The 16,569-nt window shown below is 46.1% G+C and overlaps 2 protein-coding genes across 2 annotated transcripts; one reads left to right on the plus strand and one right to left on the minus strand.

Annotated features, from left to right (window-relative positions):
• The first annotated feature begins 1,025 nt into the window (after positions 1 to 1,025).
• On the plus strand, positions 1,026 to 1,961 carry LOC102443353 (olfactory receptor 51G2-like). Its single transcript, XM_006132554.4, has one exon. It carries the CDS (start codon positions 1,026 to 1,028, stop codon positions 1,959 to 1,961), a length of 936 nt encoding a protein of 311 aa, XP_006132616.4.
• A 6,914-nt stretch (positions 1,962 to 8,875) lies between these two features.
• LOC102463841 (olfactory receptor 51G2-like) lies at positions 8,876 to 9,811 on the minus strand. Its single transcript, XM_025189380.3, has one exon. The coding sequence runs from the start codon at positions 9,809 to 9,811 to the stop codon at positions 8,876 to 8,878; it is 936 nt and encodes a 311-aa protein (XP_025045165.2).
• Positions 9,812 to 16,569: the final 6,758 nt, after the last annotated feature.

Here is a 16,569-nt window from a genome sequence, read left to right on the forward strand (position 1 = left end):
AATGCTGCTGAATTCAATGTTATTGAATTATGAAACTGGCCCTAAATTTATTTCCTGTTCTGTATAGGAGCAATGGCACAATTTAGATCCTTAGGAGGGAGAAAACAAAGCAAAACAAGACAGAAAACCCTATCTGTAACAATTTTCATGATGCACTTCCCATGTTTACACACGTCATGATACAATGCACCGTACTTAGAAGGAGATGGCCAGCAAGGTGTCTGAGAGAAGGCCATAATTCTAAAATCAATCAACACTCAAGTAAGCTGTGGAACTCCCAGCCACATGATACCAATGGTGTCAAGAGCTTAGCAGGATTCAAAAAGGGACTGGATGTTTATATAGATAACCAGAAAACCCAGTTAGGGTGTGTCTATACTGCACCCTTAGCTCAAAATAAGCTACGCAGTTTGAGCTATGCAAATTGTAGAACTTATTTTGAGTTAATTTCTAAATAGTTTATTTTGTAATTTGGCACTGTCTACAAACTGCTATTTCAAAATGTCCCTTAAATGTCCCTTAATCCTTGTGGAACAAGATTTACAGGGGCTTCAGAAGAGTGAGCCCGTTATATTTCAAAATAATGGGCTTGCTTAAAAGACGTGGAATAGCTATTTTGGGATACTGGAAGTTAACCAAAATAGCGTTACTGTCTAGACATACCCTTATAGTAGTGAGGATTGTTCTAAAAACTCTTGTAAGGAATATAAACCTTCCTGATTTACATCAGAAAATACCTAACTAGTGGATGTTGAGGCAAACTCTCTCTAAGAGTCACATATAGCATGACTTCTTCCACCTTTCACTGAATACTGAACTAGATACTATAGGTTTGCTCTAGTCTGTCAGTGCCCAATGTCCTATCAGTTGTGTAAATCCAAGATTATAGTTTCTTTTTAACCTTCCCCGAAGTGCTGGGATTCTATAGATTTCCAGTGAGAGTAGAAAGATGTCTCGTTAAATATTGTCTTGTATTGTGTTCTTTTTGTTTTCAGGAACGAAAAGTCTAAACTCCCCAGTACATGATGTCAGCTGTCAATGATACCAAATCCACACATGCCATGTTCCATCTCACTGGGATACCTGGGCAGGAAGACTTCCATCTCTGGATTGCTGTCCCCTTCTGCTTCATGTATGTTATTTCGATAGTAGGAAATTCAGTAATCATATTCTTTATAAAAACAGACCCAAGCCTCCATGAGCCCATGTACATTTTCCTTTCCATGTTGGCCATCACAGATATTGGCTTATCCGTAGTCACCATGCCAACAATACTGGGCATATTCATGTTTAACTCTAGGGAGATCAGCCTGGATGCCTGTTTTACCCAGTTGTTCTTCATCCACTTTCTTCAATGCACTGAATCATCTATGCTCTTGCTGATGGCTTTTGACCGCTACATCGCCATCTGTAACCCACTGAGATACGCTTCCATCTTAACCCTGCCGAGAATAGCCAAGATGGGGCTGGTGTTTGTGCCAAAAGGTGCAGCTGTAATATTCCCACTCCCCTTTCTCCTGAAACGCTACCGATACTGTCAATCCAACGTCCTCTCCCACTCCTACTGCCTGCACCAGGACGTCATGAATTTGGCTTGTTCAGACATCACCGTCAACATCATCTATGGCTTGTCGGCTAAACTCTTAACAATGGGGTTGGACTCAGCGCTGATCTGCCTCTCTTATGTGATGATCCTCAGTACAGTGATGAGTGTCACGTCCCCCACAGAGTGTATGAGAGCCCTGAACACCTGCATCTCCCACCTCTGTGCAGTCCTGCTCTTCTATACACCAGACATCAGCTTGAGTATGATATACAGATTTGGGAAGGGCTCTTCTCCCTTGCTTCAAGTTCTCCTGGGCTATATGACCCTGCTAGTCCCACCCCTGATGAACCCGATTGTCTACAGTGTGAAAAGCAAACACCTTCGTGTGAGGATCATCAAAGTGTTCATCAAATGAAAGGGCAGCTCATCACCAGCCTCCCGTGCTGGTGGCATGGGAAATGAAGAACTCTGGCCACTGACATCTATCAGTCCTGGACATCCACGACAACAATAGCTACTGACCTACACCGTGCAGAGAGAAGTCCGTATGGGGTCTAAGACCTGGAGTAGTGAGGAGGGCTGGTAACAGAGCACAGTTCAGTGAGGGAAGGGCATCAGGACAGGCAGCAGAATTCACAAAATGACCGTGTTTATGGAGAGCCAGGGGACTGCTGGGATGTTAAACAACAATGCTGTCAGACCTCAGAGTTCCTGTCAATTCAGTCCCCAAAGACAAGGGACATGGGTGTTGCTGTCCATTAACTCTGGCCTGTCACTCTCCCTTGGCTAGTTAAAGATCTGGGGATATGAATGAAGCTGCTGAGCGGTTCTGCAGTCACAATGCTGGCCCTTTTTAAGCTCTCTGGATGCTCCACAAGCCATGAGTGCTAAAACCATTGTGTGTAGGGGAGCTTTAGGGGCATCAGCACACTCCGTTCCCATAGGCCTTCATCCAGGGTCATGTCAAAGACCAGCTCCATCTGACAGAAGGGTTACATTTATACACACGTACGAACAAATTACACACCACTTGTCATGTCGTGGGAGCACAGAACTGCAGAACCGCGCTACATTGTTCCAGAGGAAAGGGCTCACAGTTAACAGAAAGCACCTTGCTAATGCTGGGGCTAGACTTTCAGGGTATGTCTAGACTACATGCCTCTGACAACAGAGGCATGTAGTCTAGACATACCCTCAGAGCCATAGGAAGGGAAGTGGTGAGGTGACCCCTAACCCGCTGATCAGGAGCTTCCCCTACCTGGACTAGTTGGACCTGTTCTCCCCCTCCCCCGCTGTTCAAAGAACAGAGCTCACTAGGCTTTCCTCTGTTGGTGGTGTTGGAGTTGTGTTTCTTCTCCCCTGCTTGCAAAGAGCTGAAATCACAAGGGATGGCAGCGGATGGGGACTGAAGCCTGCAGGGTGGAGGTGGAGAGCTATGATGAGTGGCCAGGAGAGCCACGGCAGCATGGTGAGCCACCAACAGGGCGGCGCCAGAGAGCAGCGAGTAAGCGGATGGCAAGTAGCCAGCGGAGTGAGTAAGATGCCTCTTTATTTCCCCCTGCTCAGGATGGGAGGGGGACTCTGTGGATGCCTCCTTTCAACTCTGGGTTGACTCTGGCCAAGGAAAATGAGCAGAGGAGGGTTGCGCATGTGAAGGGGACTGGACTTAAGAACCTGAGAGGAAAAGAGGCATTGCCCAGCCTACTTGGGGTGGAACGGTAACTCCTGGTTCTGTTTATGAGCCCTGTTTGTGGTGTTTTTCCAAATTAATGCCCTAGTACTTCCCTTCCTTTTATTAGATTTCTTTTCTACTCTAAGACTCCATGCTTGCGAGTGGGAAAGCATTGCCTCTCAGAGGCACCCAAGGGTGTTGTGTGAATTTTCCAGGTTATTGGGTGACGGCTCGAGCCAGTTCTGTGTTGGATGGATGGAGAGAAACTCCTAAATATTGAACCAGATCCTGGCTGCAGCTGGCTCCACCGGAAGGAAGGGTCACATTTATACACAGGCACGAACCAATTACACATCACTCCTGACATATCAGCTTGCCATCTTCTGAGGTATCTAGCTACCATCCATTACCTTGTCCATGGTAGCTCAATCAAAACATCTTCATCCATCATACTGTTCTCTTAGGCCGTGTCCAGACTCAGGGGTTTTTTTCGGGAAAAGTAGCCTTTTCCCGAAAAAACTTCCCCTGCGTCCAGACTCAAGCCGCGTTCTTTCGAAATTATTTCGAAAGAACGCAGCTTTTCTTTCGATGGCGGTAAACCTCGTTTCACGAGGAAGAACGCCTTCCTTCGAAAGTTCCTCTTTCGAAAGAAGGCGTTCTTCAATGTAAAGAGGCCGTCTTCGAAAGAGAGCATCCAGACTCGCTGGGTGCTCTCTTTCGAAAAAGCAGATTTCTCTTTCGAAAGATCCGCCTGCAGTCTAGACGCGATCTTTTGAAAGAGGCTCTTTCGAAAGATGCTTTCGAAAGAGCCTCTTTCGAAAGAAGCCTGCAGTCTAGACATAGCCTTAGACCCTGTTCTGAGCCTGGGTCAATATATCCGTTATCTGTGGGGAGTGTCTGGGTATCAAGATGTTGTCCTATTACCATTGCTCTGGAATGTGCTCATGGCCTGTGCCTAGTACCTCTTAGGTCTGAGAGTTTCTGCACTATCAGCCCTGTTTCTGCCAACGTCTGCCTCTGGCTCACAGCTTCGCTTTGGTTTATATTAGCAAAGCCTCGACCATTGTAGTCTAGGCCTCACACCAGGCCTGTGATACAAGAGCTTATCTTTTAGGCCTCTTCTTACTACATTCAAGGAGCCCCTTCTGCTCCCTGTGGATGGCTCTGCACACAACACACCTGCTGACCCCTCTCCATATTGAGGCAGAGCTGCTCTGCGTGAGCGAGTGAACATCTGACACAAGAAAGGCTTGGCAAGAGACTCAGGCCACATTCCTTCCTCCTCCCCTCTGTGCTGTCCTAGCTTCTGGGGGGAAAGAGGTGGAAACAGTCTATATCTCTCCAACTACTGCACAACTTGCAGTTTTCAACACACAGCAGTCTATAGGCAGTAGTCCATTCCCTGAGGTGACTCCTCTCCCCGTGTCTTCCACCACAAGGCCCCATCCTCTGCTCCTCTCTTCCCGAGGCCTATCCCTCTGCCCCACCTCTTATTCCAAGGCCCTACCCACTACACCTCCTATTTACCTGAGGCTCCACCCTCACTCCAGGCCAGAAGCCAAAGCCATGTGATAAGAGCTCCCCAGGGAGCCAGATCCACTGTGAGATGTCTCAGATCCTTCAGTTGGCCAGGGCAGGAGTTGGGGGACCCAAGTGAAGCCCTGATCTTTGTCCCAAACCCCAGAACCAAGGGAAAGTAGAGAATGAATGGTTCCCCACAGGGATTTGGTGTCCTACAACCATTCTAACCCCATGCACAGAATGGATAAGCAAGGCCATGAACATCATTAAGATGAAGACATGTGACCCATGCCCAGTTCCAAATGCCTGTTGCCTGTTCTTTATTGATCTGAACCACGTCACTCCCACAGATTCAGCTAAAATTTGGTGGTGATGGAAAATTAGACGTGGGGTATGATGCTTATTTCTCAGGTTAGAGCAGCCCTCCTTACTCATGGAGTAGGTAGAGACCTGGATCAGATGGAAGGGCAGCCAGGCGGGGGTCTCTTACGCCAGGCAACACTCGCCAGATACTTTTAAATCTGAAAGCATGTCCTGGGTTCCCCCCTACTGCTGAGCTGCAGGAGGGCCCCGGAACTCCCTCACCAAAGGGGGTTCTGCTAGGTCAAGGCTGTTCCCCACTCTGGCACTTTGAGTACAGAAGGTGGGGACCTGCAAGAGACCTTAAAGAACCAGGCCCCTAAAGACTTCTGCTCCAAAAAGCTTCCCACAATCAAAGACTCCCTGACCTTGGATGGTTCGCTGCCTCCACCCAAATGTAAAGCTCCCTTGACAGCCAGGAAGAAGCACTTGGGCAATTCTTCCTGTGGGGTAAATGCAAGTGTCAACTCACAGGGGCAGAGTCCAATACGGTTGTGGATTTGCTTTAGAATAGAGTTGATTAGGGATAGTTGCTTTTATTAATCTCACTATGTCACTACAATTACAGACTTAATACTTCCAGATGGTTACATAGGTACTGCAAAGTAATACACCAATAAGCACAGGCAGTGCAATGCATAAAAGAGTAACAGGTACTGGGAAATGCTTATGTCTCTTCAGGTGTGCAGGGAGCCCCATTCTAGACACCTCACACCAGGCTACAGTGGACATGGCTCCATCTGGGGGACCCAGGCATCCTTTGAGGTCTAGGTCCCTGGTGAGACTCAGCGGGCATGAGATTCCCAACAGTAGTTATACTACAGGGCTGAGTCTAGACTGGCATGATTTTACGCAAATACTTTTAACGGAAAAGTTTTTCCGTTAAAAGTATTTGCGCAAGAGAGTGTCTATACTGGCATGTGTCTTTGCGCAAAAGATTTGCTTTTGCGCAAAAGCATCCGTGCCAGTGTAGACGCTCTCTTGCACAAAAAAACTCTGACGGCCATTTTAGCCATTGGGCTTTCTTGCACAAGAAATTAACGTGGCTGTCTACATTGGCCCTCTTGCGCAAGAATACTTGCACAAGAGGGCTTATCCCTGAGCGGGAGCGTCGGAGTATTTGCGCAAGAAGCACTGATTTTGTACATTACAAAGTCAGTGTTCTTGCGCAAATACTCGCAGACAGTGTAGACAGGCAGCAAGATCTTGTGCAAAAGCAGTTGCTTTTGTATAAAACCATGCCAGTCTAGACACAGCCCAGTTGTTTACCAGGTGTGCCCGAGTTGTCCCAGTGGAATTCTGAACATTCCGATTGGGCTGAGTACCGAGGTCATGTTATTTATCCCATACTCAGCTCTCAGCTAGCAAGCATAGGGAATCGTGGCTGATAAAGGCCGTATGATAAAGAACATCTGATATCTTCACCAGCAGGGCTCATGGCTGGCCTAGAGGAATACAGATTTAACCGCTGCAGGCCTACATATGGCTTTTTGTGTAACAGCAAGCTCTTCAACCTTCCCTTAGGAGAGAGCTTAAAACCAAACTGTAATCTCTTAATAGCAGACCTTCAGTCTCAGGCACATGCACACAGAATTTCCTGCATTTTAGGACACAGGAATCAGATCATAGTCTTAAAAAAGGGACATTTATTAACAAAACAAAGAAGGCCTCCTTCGTAAAACATAGTTGGTTGCTAGATGGTAATGAGCAGCGACAACAAACAAGAAAAGATTAAAGCATAGAGAATTGCTCTCCTGGGTTTCAGTTTCAGTTACTGTGTGCAGGGGGGGTTAGCACAGAGAAGTTTAACCAAACAAACAAAAATAAATAAATAAATAAATAAATAACCAACAACAAAGAAAATAACCTGATCGCGTATAATTAAACATTTCCTGTTCTACTTACATCTGCTTCTCTATTGTTCTTCCTTAGACATGGATATTGCTGGGAAATCCAGGCTTTATAGTAGCTCAGACCATTTTCTCTGCCAACTCTGCTCTGTCTCCCACACAAAGGAGAATGAAGCACACAACAACTTATTTCATTTAAAAAATATTTCTCTCTCTTCCCATTCGCTCTCCTGGCTCCCTGCCAACACTTGTTACCTAACTGCTGTTTTGGGTTTAACCCTTTAGTTACTGAAAACTGGGATGGTTACGTAGCCCAAGATTCAGTGTATTTTAGAAGCAGCCTTGGGATCTACCATTTTGAATGAAAAGCTGCAGTATGTTGGGAGAACTTCTTATTCCCTTCCAGTATGTTCCCTCTGCACCCCATTTCCTCCACCCACCCCCAGAGGGTCTCAGCCCTGACTAAGCTGCAAACAGAGGGGAGGCTGCAAGACAGGAATCCAGTTCGGTGTTCTGTATAAAATAAAGCCTGTTCCTGGTAGTTTGTCTGAGATGGTCTGGTCTGAGGTGCACACCCTGACACACAACACAGAGCACACCAAGGAACCTCAGGCCTAGTCTCCCAGAGTCATGTAAAATGTCACAAGGCTTCCTTTATGTTGAATAATCTCATACTGGGCCAGTGAACAGGAGGAGATGCGTGTAGAAAAGGGTCATACCCCTTCCATCCAGCGCAACAAGCCTCATTGCTAAACAGTGTTAGGAAGAAGTTCTTCACACAGTGCTCGTGGTGGGTGCCTCTTTGTTCCACACCAAATTCCCAGCCCAGTTTGTGGGAATGGAGTGATCCATTATGTGATCCAGTCACATGCCCTGGCATGCTTTTGAGTCATGGTAGCCATTATCCACAGCCTGACTGAGGCATATCTGTAGCCTCTCTCTGGGTAAAATTAAGCTTTCTCTGGGGCTCACTATCTTTGTGCATAAGCTGTTCAACTTTAAGGGTATGTCTAGAATACATGGCTCCGTCGACGGAGCCATGTAGATGAGTTTACTCAGCAAAGGGAAATGAAGTGGCGATTTAAATAATCGTCGCTTCATTTATATCAAAATGGCCACCGCGCTGTGCCGATCAGCTGTTTGTTGGCACAGCACGGCAGTCTAGACGGGAATCTGTCAGCTCCAGAACCCTTTGTCGGCAGATCCTGTAAGCTTCGTTTCACGCCCTAACAGACATAAGAAAGACCAGACTGGGTCAGACCAAAAACCCAGCTAGCCCAATACTCTGCCTTCCGATAGTGGCTGATGCCAGTGTCATGGGGGAATGTAAACAACAGGGATCCATCCAGTGATTCCTGCCCGATCACTCATTGCCATCCCTGACAGACATTATCTAAGATTTCAGAACAGCTCTTTCTATGGCCCAATGCTAATTCCAAGCCTGGTCAGAAGCCTCAGGGGGAGAGAAAAGGTGAGGGAAGAGCCATGATGGAGGCAGGGGAGGGGATAAAGAGAGGATGGGGCTCCCACATGGGTCCTACCTTTGCATCTTAAAAATGTGGTCACTCTACTCTGAATGGGCAGGGCTGGGACTGGGGTTGGAAAGGCCTCTGTGGGGGAGAAAAGGAGCATGTCCAACCCTTCGCATTGCTAAGGAAGCACAAGTACAGAGGCTGGGGAGGGAATCTGGGCTTGTGTTGCCTGCCAGGACTCCTGCGTGTCAGACCCTCCCTCACACACACAGCTCTGCTCCCCCTCGGCAGGGAATGGACTCAGCCAGAATGTAGTGTGCAGAGACATCAATGGAAATGCGAATGACATCCGCTAGGCTCCAGCTCCTCTAGGCCCCCTGTGTTAATCACATCTCTGACACAGCTCAGCCATTCCCTTGCCACAAGGGCTGGATCCACGTGACGAACTGACCCTTCACTTGACAAAGAGCTTGATGAGCTTGGCACGCAGGTGTTTGCTTTTCACGCTGTACATGATTGGGTTCATTACGGGAGGCACCAGCAGGTAGATATATCCCAAGAGAATCTGAAGCAAGGGAGAGGAGTGCTCCGCGAATCTGTGTGTCACAGACAAGCTGATCATTGGTATGTAGAAGAGCAGGATGGCGCAGAGGTGGGAGACACATGTGTTCAGGGCCCTGAGGCTCTCCGTGTAAGATGCAATGCCCAATACTGTTTTGAGGATCATCACGTAAGACAGAAAGATGAGCAGAGAGTCCAACCCCACAGTGGAGACTATTATGAACAAGCCATAGATGCTGTTGACTCTGATATCTGAACAAGCCATCTTCATGACCTCTTGGTGCATACAGTAGGAATGGGAGAGGACATTAGTTCGGCAGTATTGGTACCGTTTCAGGAGAAAGGGGACTGGCAATACAACACCCACACCTCTTAGCACAAATACGAGCCCCATCTTGGCTATTCTAGGCAGGGTTAGGATGGTAGAGTATCTCAGTGGGTTACAGATGGCGATGAAGCGGTCAAAGGCCATCAACAGGAGCACAGAGGATTCAATGAATGAAAGAGAATGAATGAAGAACAGCTGGGTAAAACAGGCATTGAGGCTGATCTCCCTAGAGTTAAACAAAAACACTCGCAATATTGTCGGTAGGGTGGCTACTGATAAACCAAGGTCTGTGATGGCCAGAATGGAAAGGAAAATGTACATGGGCTCATGGAGGCTTGGATCTGTTTTTATAATGTACAGAATAACTGCATTTCCCATTATCGAAATAGCATAAATAAGGGAGATGGGGATAGAGACCCAGAGATGGATGTCTTCATGTCCAGGTATCCCAGTAAGACAAAACACTGCTGAGTTGAGTTTGGTATCATTGGCAGCTGCCATTAGGTGCTGGGCATGACCAAGGAGTTTTGAATTTTCCTGAGAGGAAAAAAAAATAGAAGACTGAGCAATATTTTATTAGACATTGTTCTGCTCTCAGAAAGTGGAAGGTCATTATGCTTGAGAATCCCTGTTGCTCCAGGAAGATGAGCTGAAATGTAGTCTTGGATTTACATCACTGATAGGAAATTAGGGGCTGTCAGACTAGGTGAAACCTGTACTCCATGTAGCCCAATGTCTGGTGGCTAGTACTTGGACATGCAAATCAAAAGGAGAAAGCCTTGCCATTGGCAGCTATGAGACGACTTGTTCCCAGGAACCCACAAGTTTGACTTATTTTGCTGTGTAAATCAGGGCTGTTTATAGACCTTCTAAGCCCTTTAAAAATATTCACTCCTATAATTTGATTATCTCGCTAAGCACTTGCCCCATTTGAAATATTTTGGCTGGGAGTTCCACGGCCTACTTACGATCTGTGCGATTTTAACATTTTAACCTTTCTAAACTCACATTATTAAGGAACATTGTCACGTCATAGCTATATAGCACAGAGGAGATTAGCCTGATTAAAAGAAACAAAGAAAATATCCGCATCACATCTAACTAAACATTTCCTGTTCTACTTACATCTGTTGCTGCAATTTTTAGGTTTCTTCCTTTAAACATGGATATTCCTGGGAAATCCAGGCCCTATTCCTGCTCAAATCAATTTTGCCACTAGCTCTGTTCTGACTCCCATACAAAGGAGAATGAAACAAGCAACAACTTATTTCATTTCAAAAATCTTTCTCTCTCTTCCCATTGGCTTTCCTGGCTCCCTGCCAACACTTCCTAGATATCCACTGTTTTGGGTTTAATCTTTTAGTTACTGAACGATGGGATGTTTATGTATCCCATGGTCCAGTGTACTTCAGCAGCAGCCCAGGGAACTACACATTGTGGACTACAAACTGCAGGATGTTGGGGGAACTTCCTGGTTCCTGACAGGATGTATCCTCTGCTCTCTCAGTATGGACTGAGCTGAGAGCTGCAAGTAGACAAGAGGCTGCTAGATTGGAATCCTATTCTGTGTTCTTTGCAAAATAAAGCCTATTCCTGATGGTTTGTCTGAGATGGTGTGCTCTGAGATGCACATAATCTGACACACAACACAGAGCACATAAAGGAGCCTCCGGCCTAGTCTCTCAGGGTATGTTTACACTACCCCCCTAGTGGAACGAGGCGTACAGATAGATCGGAATGGCTACATAGTTCAAACTATCTAGCCCGTGCCGCGTGTAGCCGCGCGGCACGGGGTTCGAACAAGACGGCTTTTAAAAATGGCGGAGCCGGCTTTATGCTAATGAAGCCCGGGAAATTCAAATCCCGGGCTTCATTAGCAAGTTCGGTATGCATACATTACCCCCCTAGTTCGAACTAGGGGGGTAGTGTAGACATACCCTCGGACTTGTGTAAAAAGTCACAAGGCTTCCCCTATTTTGAATAACCACATACTGAGCTAGTGAACATTAAGTTCAATAGGCATCAATTTAGATTTGCATATGTAAATTCTAATAGAGCACTCTGTCAACTTGCCTTCATTAAATACTTAGATAGGGCCACGATAAGGTGGGTGCATAATTGGCTAGATAACCGTAGTCAGAGAGTTGTTGTTAACGGTGCTAAATCCTGCTGGAAAGGGATAACAAGTGGAGTTCCGCAAGGGTCTGTTTTGGGACCTGTACTGTTCAATATCTTCATCAATGATGTAGATATTGGGATAGAGAGTACGCTTATTAAGTTTGCAGATGATACCAAACTGGGTGGGGTTGCAACTTCTTTGGAAGATAGGGACATAATTCAAAATGACCTTAGCAAGTTAGAGAAATGGTCAGAGGTAAACAGGATGAGGTTTAATAAAGAGAAATGCAAAGTGCTCCACTTAGGAAGGAACAATCAGTTCCATACATACAAGATGGGAAGCGACTGTCTAGGAAGGAGCATGGCGGAAAGGGGTCTAGGGGTCATAGTGGACCACAAGTTGAGTCAACAGTGTGATGCTGTTGCAAAAAAAGCAAATATGATTCTAGGTTGTATCAACAGGTGTGTTGTAAGCAAAACTCGTGAAGTCATTCTGCCGCTCTACTCTGCACTAGTTAGGCCTCAGCTGGAGTACTGTGTCCAGTTCTGGGCGCCACATTTCAAGAAAGATGTGGAGAAATTGGAAAGGGTACAGAGAAGAGCGACAAGAATTGTTAAAGGTTTAGAGAACATGACCTAAGAAGCCAGGCTTCATGAACTGGGCTTGTTTAGTTTGGAAAAAAGAAGATTAAGGGGGGACATGATAGCGGTTTTCAAATATCTAAAAGGGTGTCACAAGGAGGAAGGAGAAAATTTGTTCCTCTTGGTTACTAAGGACAGGACAAGGAGTAATGGGCTTAAAGTGCAGCAGGGGAGGTTTAGATTGGACATTAGGAAAAAATTCCTAACTGTCAGGGTGGTCAAATATTGGAATAAGTTGCTAAGGGAGGTGGTGGAATCTCCCTCTCTGGAGATATTTAAGAACAGGTTAGATAGACATCTGTCAGGGATGGTGTAGACGGAGCTTGGTCCTGCCTTGAGGGCGGGGGGCTGGACTTGATGACCTCTCAAGGTCCCTTCCAGTCCTATGATTCTATGATTCTATGAAATGCTCCCACGGGTACCCTCTGAGCCCCAAAATCCCTCTAAAGGAAACTGAAGTGTTTTTCTGGTAATTATGCACTAAATCCAGAGAGTCAATGATCCTACAGGCTTCTCTTCATCCTCACAGGTCCTGCAAGCTTTCCCCACGGAAGGATCTGCAGAATTTGGGCAGGTTAACAAGATACTTCAGTTGGGAAGGAAATAGGATGACATCTAAAATGGGTGAACAGTGCACACACTAAATTTGCACTAATATCCAGTTGAATGTGTACATTTGAGTCATGCACATTCACACCTCAGTGTTTAGTCCTGGGGGGATTCTGAACTATTACTATGTCTCCAAATACAACTAGTGGAGAATTCCCTGAAGACTAAGCTCTATTCTTTTCTGAAACACAGACCAGAGGATTTGTTTCCTGAAGACTTTGTGGAAATTGTTGCAGAATTATACATAGAATCATAGAATCATAGTATCCTAGGGTTGGAAGAGAACTCAGAAGGTCATCGAGTCCATCCCCCTGCCCAAAGCAGGACCAACCCCAACTAAATCATCCCAGCCAGGGCTTTGTCAAGCCAGGACTTAAAAACCTCTAGGATGGAAATTCCACCACCTCCCTAAGGAACCCATTCCAGTGCTTCTCCGCCCTTCGCAGGAAATCGTTTTTCCTAATATCCAGCCTAGAGCTCCCCCATAGCAACTTGAGACCATTTCTCCTTGTTCTGTCATCCGTCATCACTGAGAACAGCCTCTCTCCATTCCTTGTTGGAACCTTCCTTCGGGCAGTTGAAGGCTGCTATCAAATCCCCCCCTCAGTCTTCTCTTCTGCAAACTAAATAAGCCCAAATCCCTCAGCCTCTCCTCCTAGGTCATGTGCTCCAGCTCCCTTATCATTTTGGTTGCCCTCCGCTGGACATTCTGGAATGTGTCCACATCCTTTCTATAGTGGGCAGGCCCACAAATGGAAGCAATATTCTGGATGTGGCCTCACCAATGATGAATAAAGGGGAATAATCAAGTCTCTAGCTGTGCTAGAAATGTTCCTCCTAATGTACCCTAATTAGCCTTTATGGGTACAAGGGCACACAGCTGACATAACCAGCTTCTCATCTACTGTTATCTCCAAGTCCTTCTCTGCTGAACTGCTACTTAGCTAGTTGGTCCCTAGCCTATTGCAGTGCTTTGGATTCTTCCGTCGCAAGTGCACTTGTCCTTGTTGAACCTCATCAGATTTCTTTTGTCCCAATCCCCCAATTTTTCTAGGTCACTCTGGACCCCTGTCCCTGCCCTTCAACTTATCTACCTCTCATCCTAGCTTAATGTCATCCGCAAACTTTCTAAGGGTGCAATCCAACCCCTCATCCAAGTCATTAATAAAGATGTTGAACAAAACCAGCCCTACAACCAATCCTTGCAACACTCGGCTTGAAAGAGATGGCCAACCAGGTATCAAGCCATTGATTAATACCTGTTGGGCCCGACAGTCTATCCAGCTTTCAGGCCACCTCACAGACCATTTATCCAATCCATACTTCCTTAACTTGCTGGCATGAATATTATGGGAGACCGTATCAAAAGCTTTGCTAAAGTCAAGGTAGATCACATCCACCAACTTGCCCATGTCCACAGGGCCAGTTTCCTTGTCATAGAAGTTAAAATCATGTCTGTCAGGCATGAGCTGCCCTTGCTGAGTGCATATTAACTATTCCTGATCACTTTCCCCTCTTCCATGTGCATCAAAATTGACTTCATGACCCTGAATGCAAGTTTTGGAAATGGCTTCAGCTTGGTTACTAAGGGACAGTGCCATACAATAGTCTTCTGAACAAAGAGTTCATATTGCAGATCCATTTCAAGCAGTGCCTCTGTAACACTTAGGCCGTGTCCAGACTCAGGGTTTTTTTCGGGAAAAGTAGCCTTTTCCCGAAAAAACTTCCCCTGCGTCCAGACTCAAGCCGCGTTCTTTCGAAATTATTTCGAAAGAACGCGGCTTTTCTTTCGATGGCGGTAAACCTCAATTTACGAGGAAGAACGCCTTCTTTCGAAAGTTCCTCTTTCGAAAGAAGGCGTTCTTCAATGTAAAGAGGCCGTCTTCGAAAGAGAGCATCCAGACTCGCTGGGTGCTCTCTTTCGAAAAAGCGGATTTCTCTTTCGAAAGATCCGCCTGCAGTCTAGACGCGATCTTTCGAAAGAGGCTCTTTCGAAAGATGCTTTCGAAAGAGCCTCTTTCGAAAGAAGCCTGCAGTCTAGACATAGCCTTAGTGAAGAACAAAGGCAAAAGATGCCATGTGGTGCATTTCCCACAACCAGGCGAGGCTTTCAGTACAACGAGACAGAGGAGGAATGGAACAGAGAGCGGTGCAGGTTATGGGAGATGGTAATAGATGGGCACACACTTGGGCTACATCTAGACTGGCCACATAAGACGGAATAGGCATGCAAAGCAGGCAAGTCAGAATAGGGAAATCCACGGGGGATTGAAATATCCCCTGCGGGATTTAAATAAACATGGCCGCCGCTATTTTTCCGGCTTGGGGAAAAGCCGGAAAAGAGCGTCTAGACTGGCGTGATCCTCCGGAATAAAGCCCTTTTCCGGAGGATCTCTTATTCCTACTTTCAGGAGATCCTCCGGAAAAGGGCTTTATTCCGGAGGATCGCGCCAGTCTAGACGCTCTTTTCCGGCTTTTCCCCAAGCCGGAAAAAAAGCGGCGGACATGTTTTTTTAAATCCCGCAGGGGATATTTAAATCCCCTGTGGATTTCCCTATTCTGACTTGCCTGCTTTGCATGCCTATTCCATCTTATGTGGCCAGTCTAGACGTAGCCTTGGTGACTGCCTCATCTTGTTATTTCAAAGCAAAATACAGCAAACAGCTGGGTGTGGCAAAGGTGGATTGCAACATTTCTGTGTACCTAGAGTAACCCACTGTGGAGCCTGGGCAGATGGAAGGAATAGTTCCCAAGCTACCTAGTGCTGCCTGCCCTTCAGCCCCATCACTGAGTCACCCCACCATCCCAGCTGAGTCCTCTGCCACTGCATAGAATAGCTGCCAATGCAAACAGCCTGAAGCCTTCCCCCTGCACTTGGCATGTTACAGACAGTGACACCTGCAACGTACCCAGTTCCTGGTAGAAGGGAGCCGCTGGCACCAGAGGTCTTCACCCTACAGCACAAGGAGTCATCGGAGAGGTTGCACGGGCAGCAGGCAGTGTGTCTTCAGATAGGGAAGCAGCTGCCTTTATGCAGCATGTGTGTACCTTCCCTTGGGGCCACTTGGCCATCAGGGAACCTCAGCTGCTTGGCTTCGTGTGCACAAGTTTTAATCCCCATCACAGCGAATGGCAAATGGCAGGAGGCCAAATCATGAGAGATACACAGGGATGTTAAACAACTGGACTTCAGCAACAGCCAGGCTGCAGGCTCTGCTCTTGGTACCTGGGCTTTTGATCACTGTTTGTATGGTTTCAGTTAGACACATGGCTCCCACCAGGGTGGCTAAATTGTAGCAATGCTGTTGTTGAATTTAATAATAAATAAATAAATAAATAAATAAATAACTCAGTATCAGATGGGCAGCCATGTTAGTCTGAATCTGCAAAAGTGGCGAGGAGTCACATGCATCTGATGAAGTGGGTCTTTGCCCGCGAAAGCTTATGCTCCAACACTTTGGTTAAATAATAACATAGGGATGCCTGTTTAATATAATATAATATAATATAATATAATATAATATAATATAATATAATATAATATAATATAATATAATATAATTGCCAACATTATGAGATTATTTCTTTTCAAATCTCTTTTGGTTTTAACTGTTTAGGCTGAAACCACTTTAGGCTTTTAATTAGTTCTGCAACTCATTTGTTAAAATAATTTCTTAGGAAAACTGAAAGCTGGGATTTTCACATGGGGCCTTCAGTTCTGAAGTTGGGGCTATCAGAATGACAGGAACTTGTGTGAGACTTCCAACACAATCCCAACAGTTCCTGTCTCAAGCAGAGCATCCACAAATGAAGCCCCTGAGGATTAGTTAAATGACATTTCTGGTCCCACAATCCATAGGGGAAGATGCTGTTTCCCTCTGCACTGGGCT

The sequence above is a fragment of the Pelodiscus sinensis genome, chromosome 1 (assembly GCF_052426305.1).
Source record: "Pelodiscus sinensis isolate ZL-2025 chromosome 1, ASM5242630v1, whole genome shotgun sequence".
Classification (NCBI taxonomy): Eukaryota; Metazoa; Chordata; order Testudines; family Trionychidae; genus Pelodiscus; species Pelodiscus sinensis.

Bases quoted from the DNA above. Each gene is read 5' to 3' on its own strand.
- LOC102443353 (XM_006132554.4), top strand. From the start codon at position 1,026: ATGTCAGCTGTCAATGATACCAAATCCACACATGCCATGTTCCATCTC.
- LOC102463841 (XM_025189380.3), bottom strand. From the start codon at position 9,811: ATGGCAGCTGCCAATGATACCAAACTCAACTCAGCAGTGTTTTGTCTT.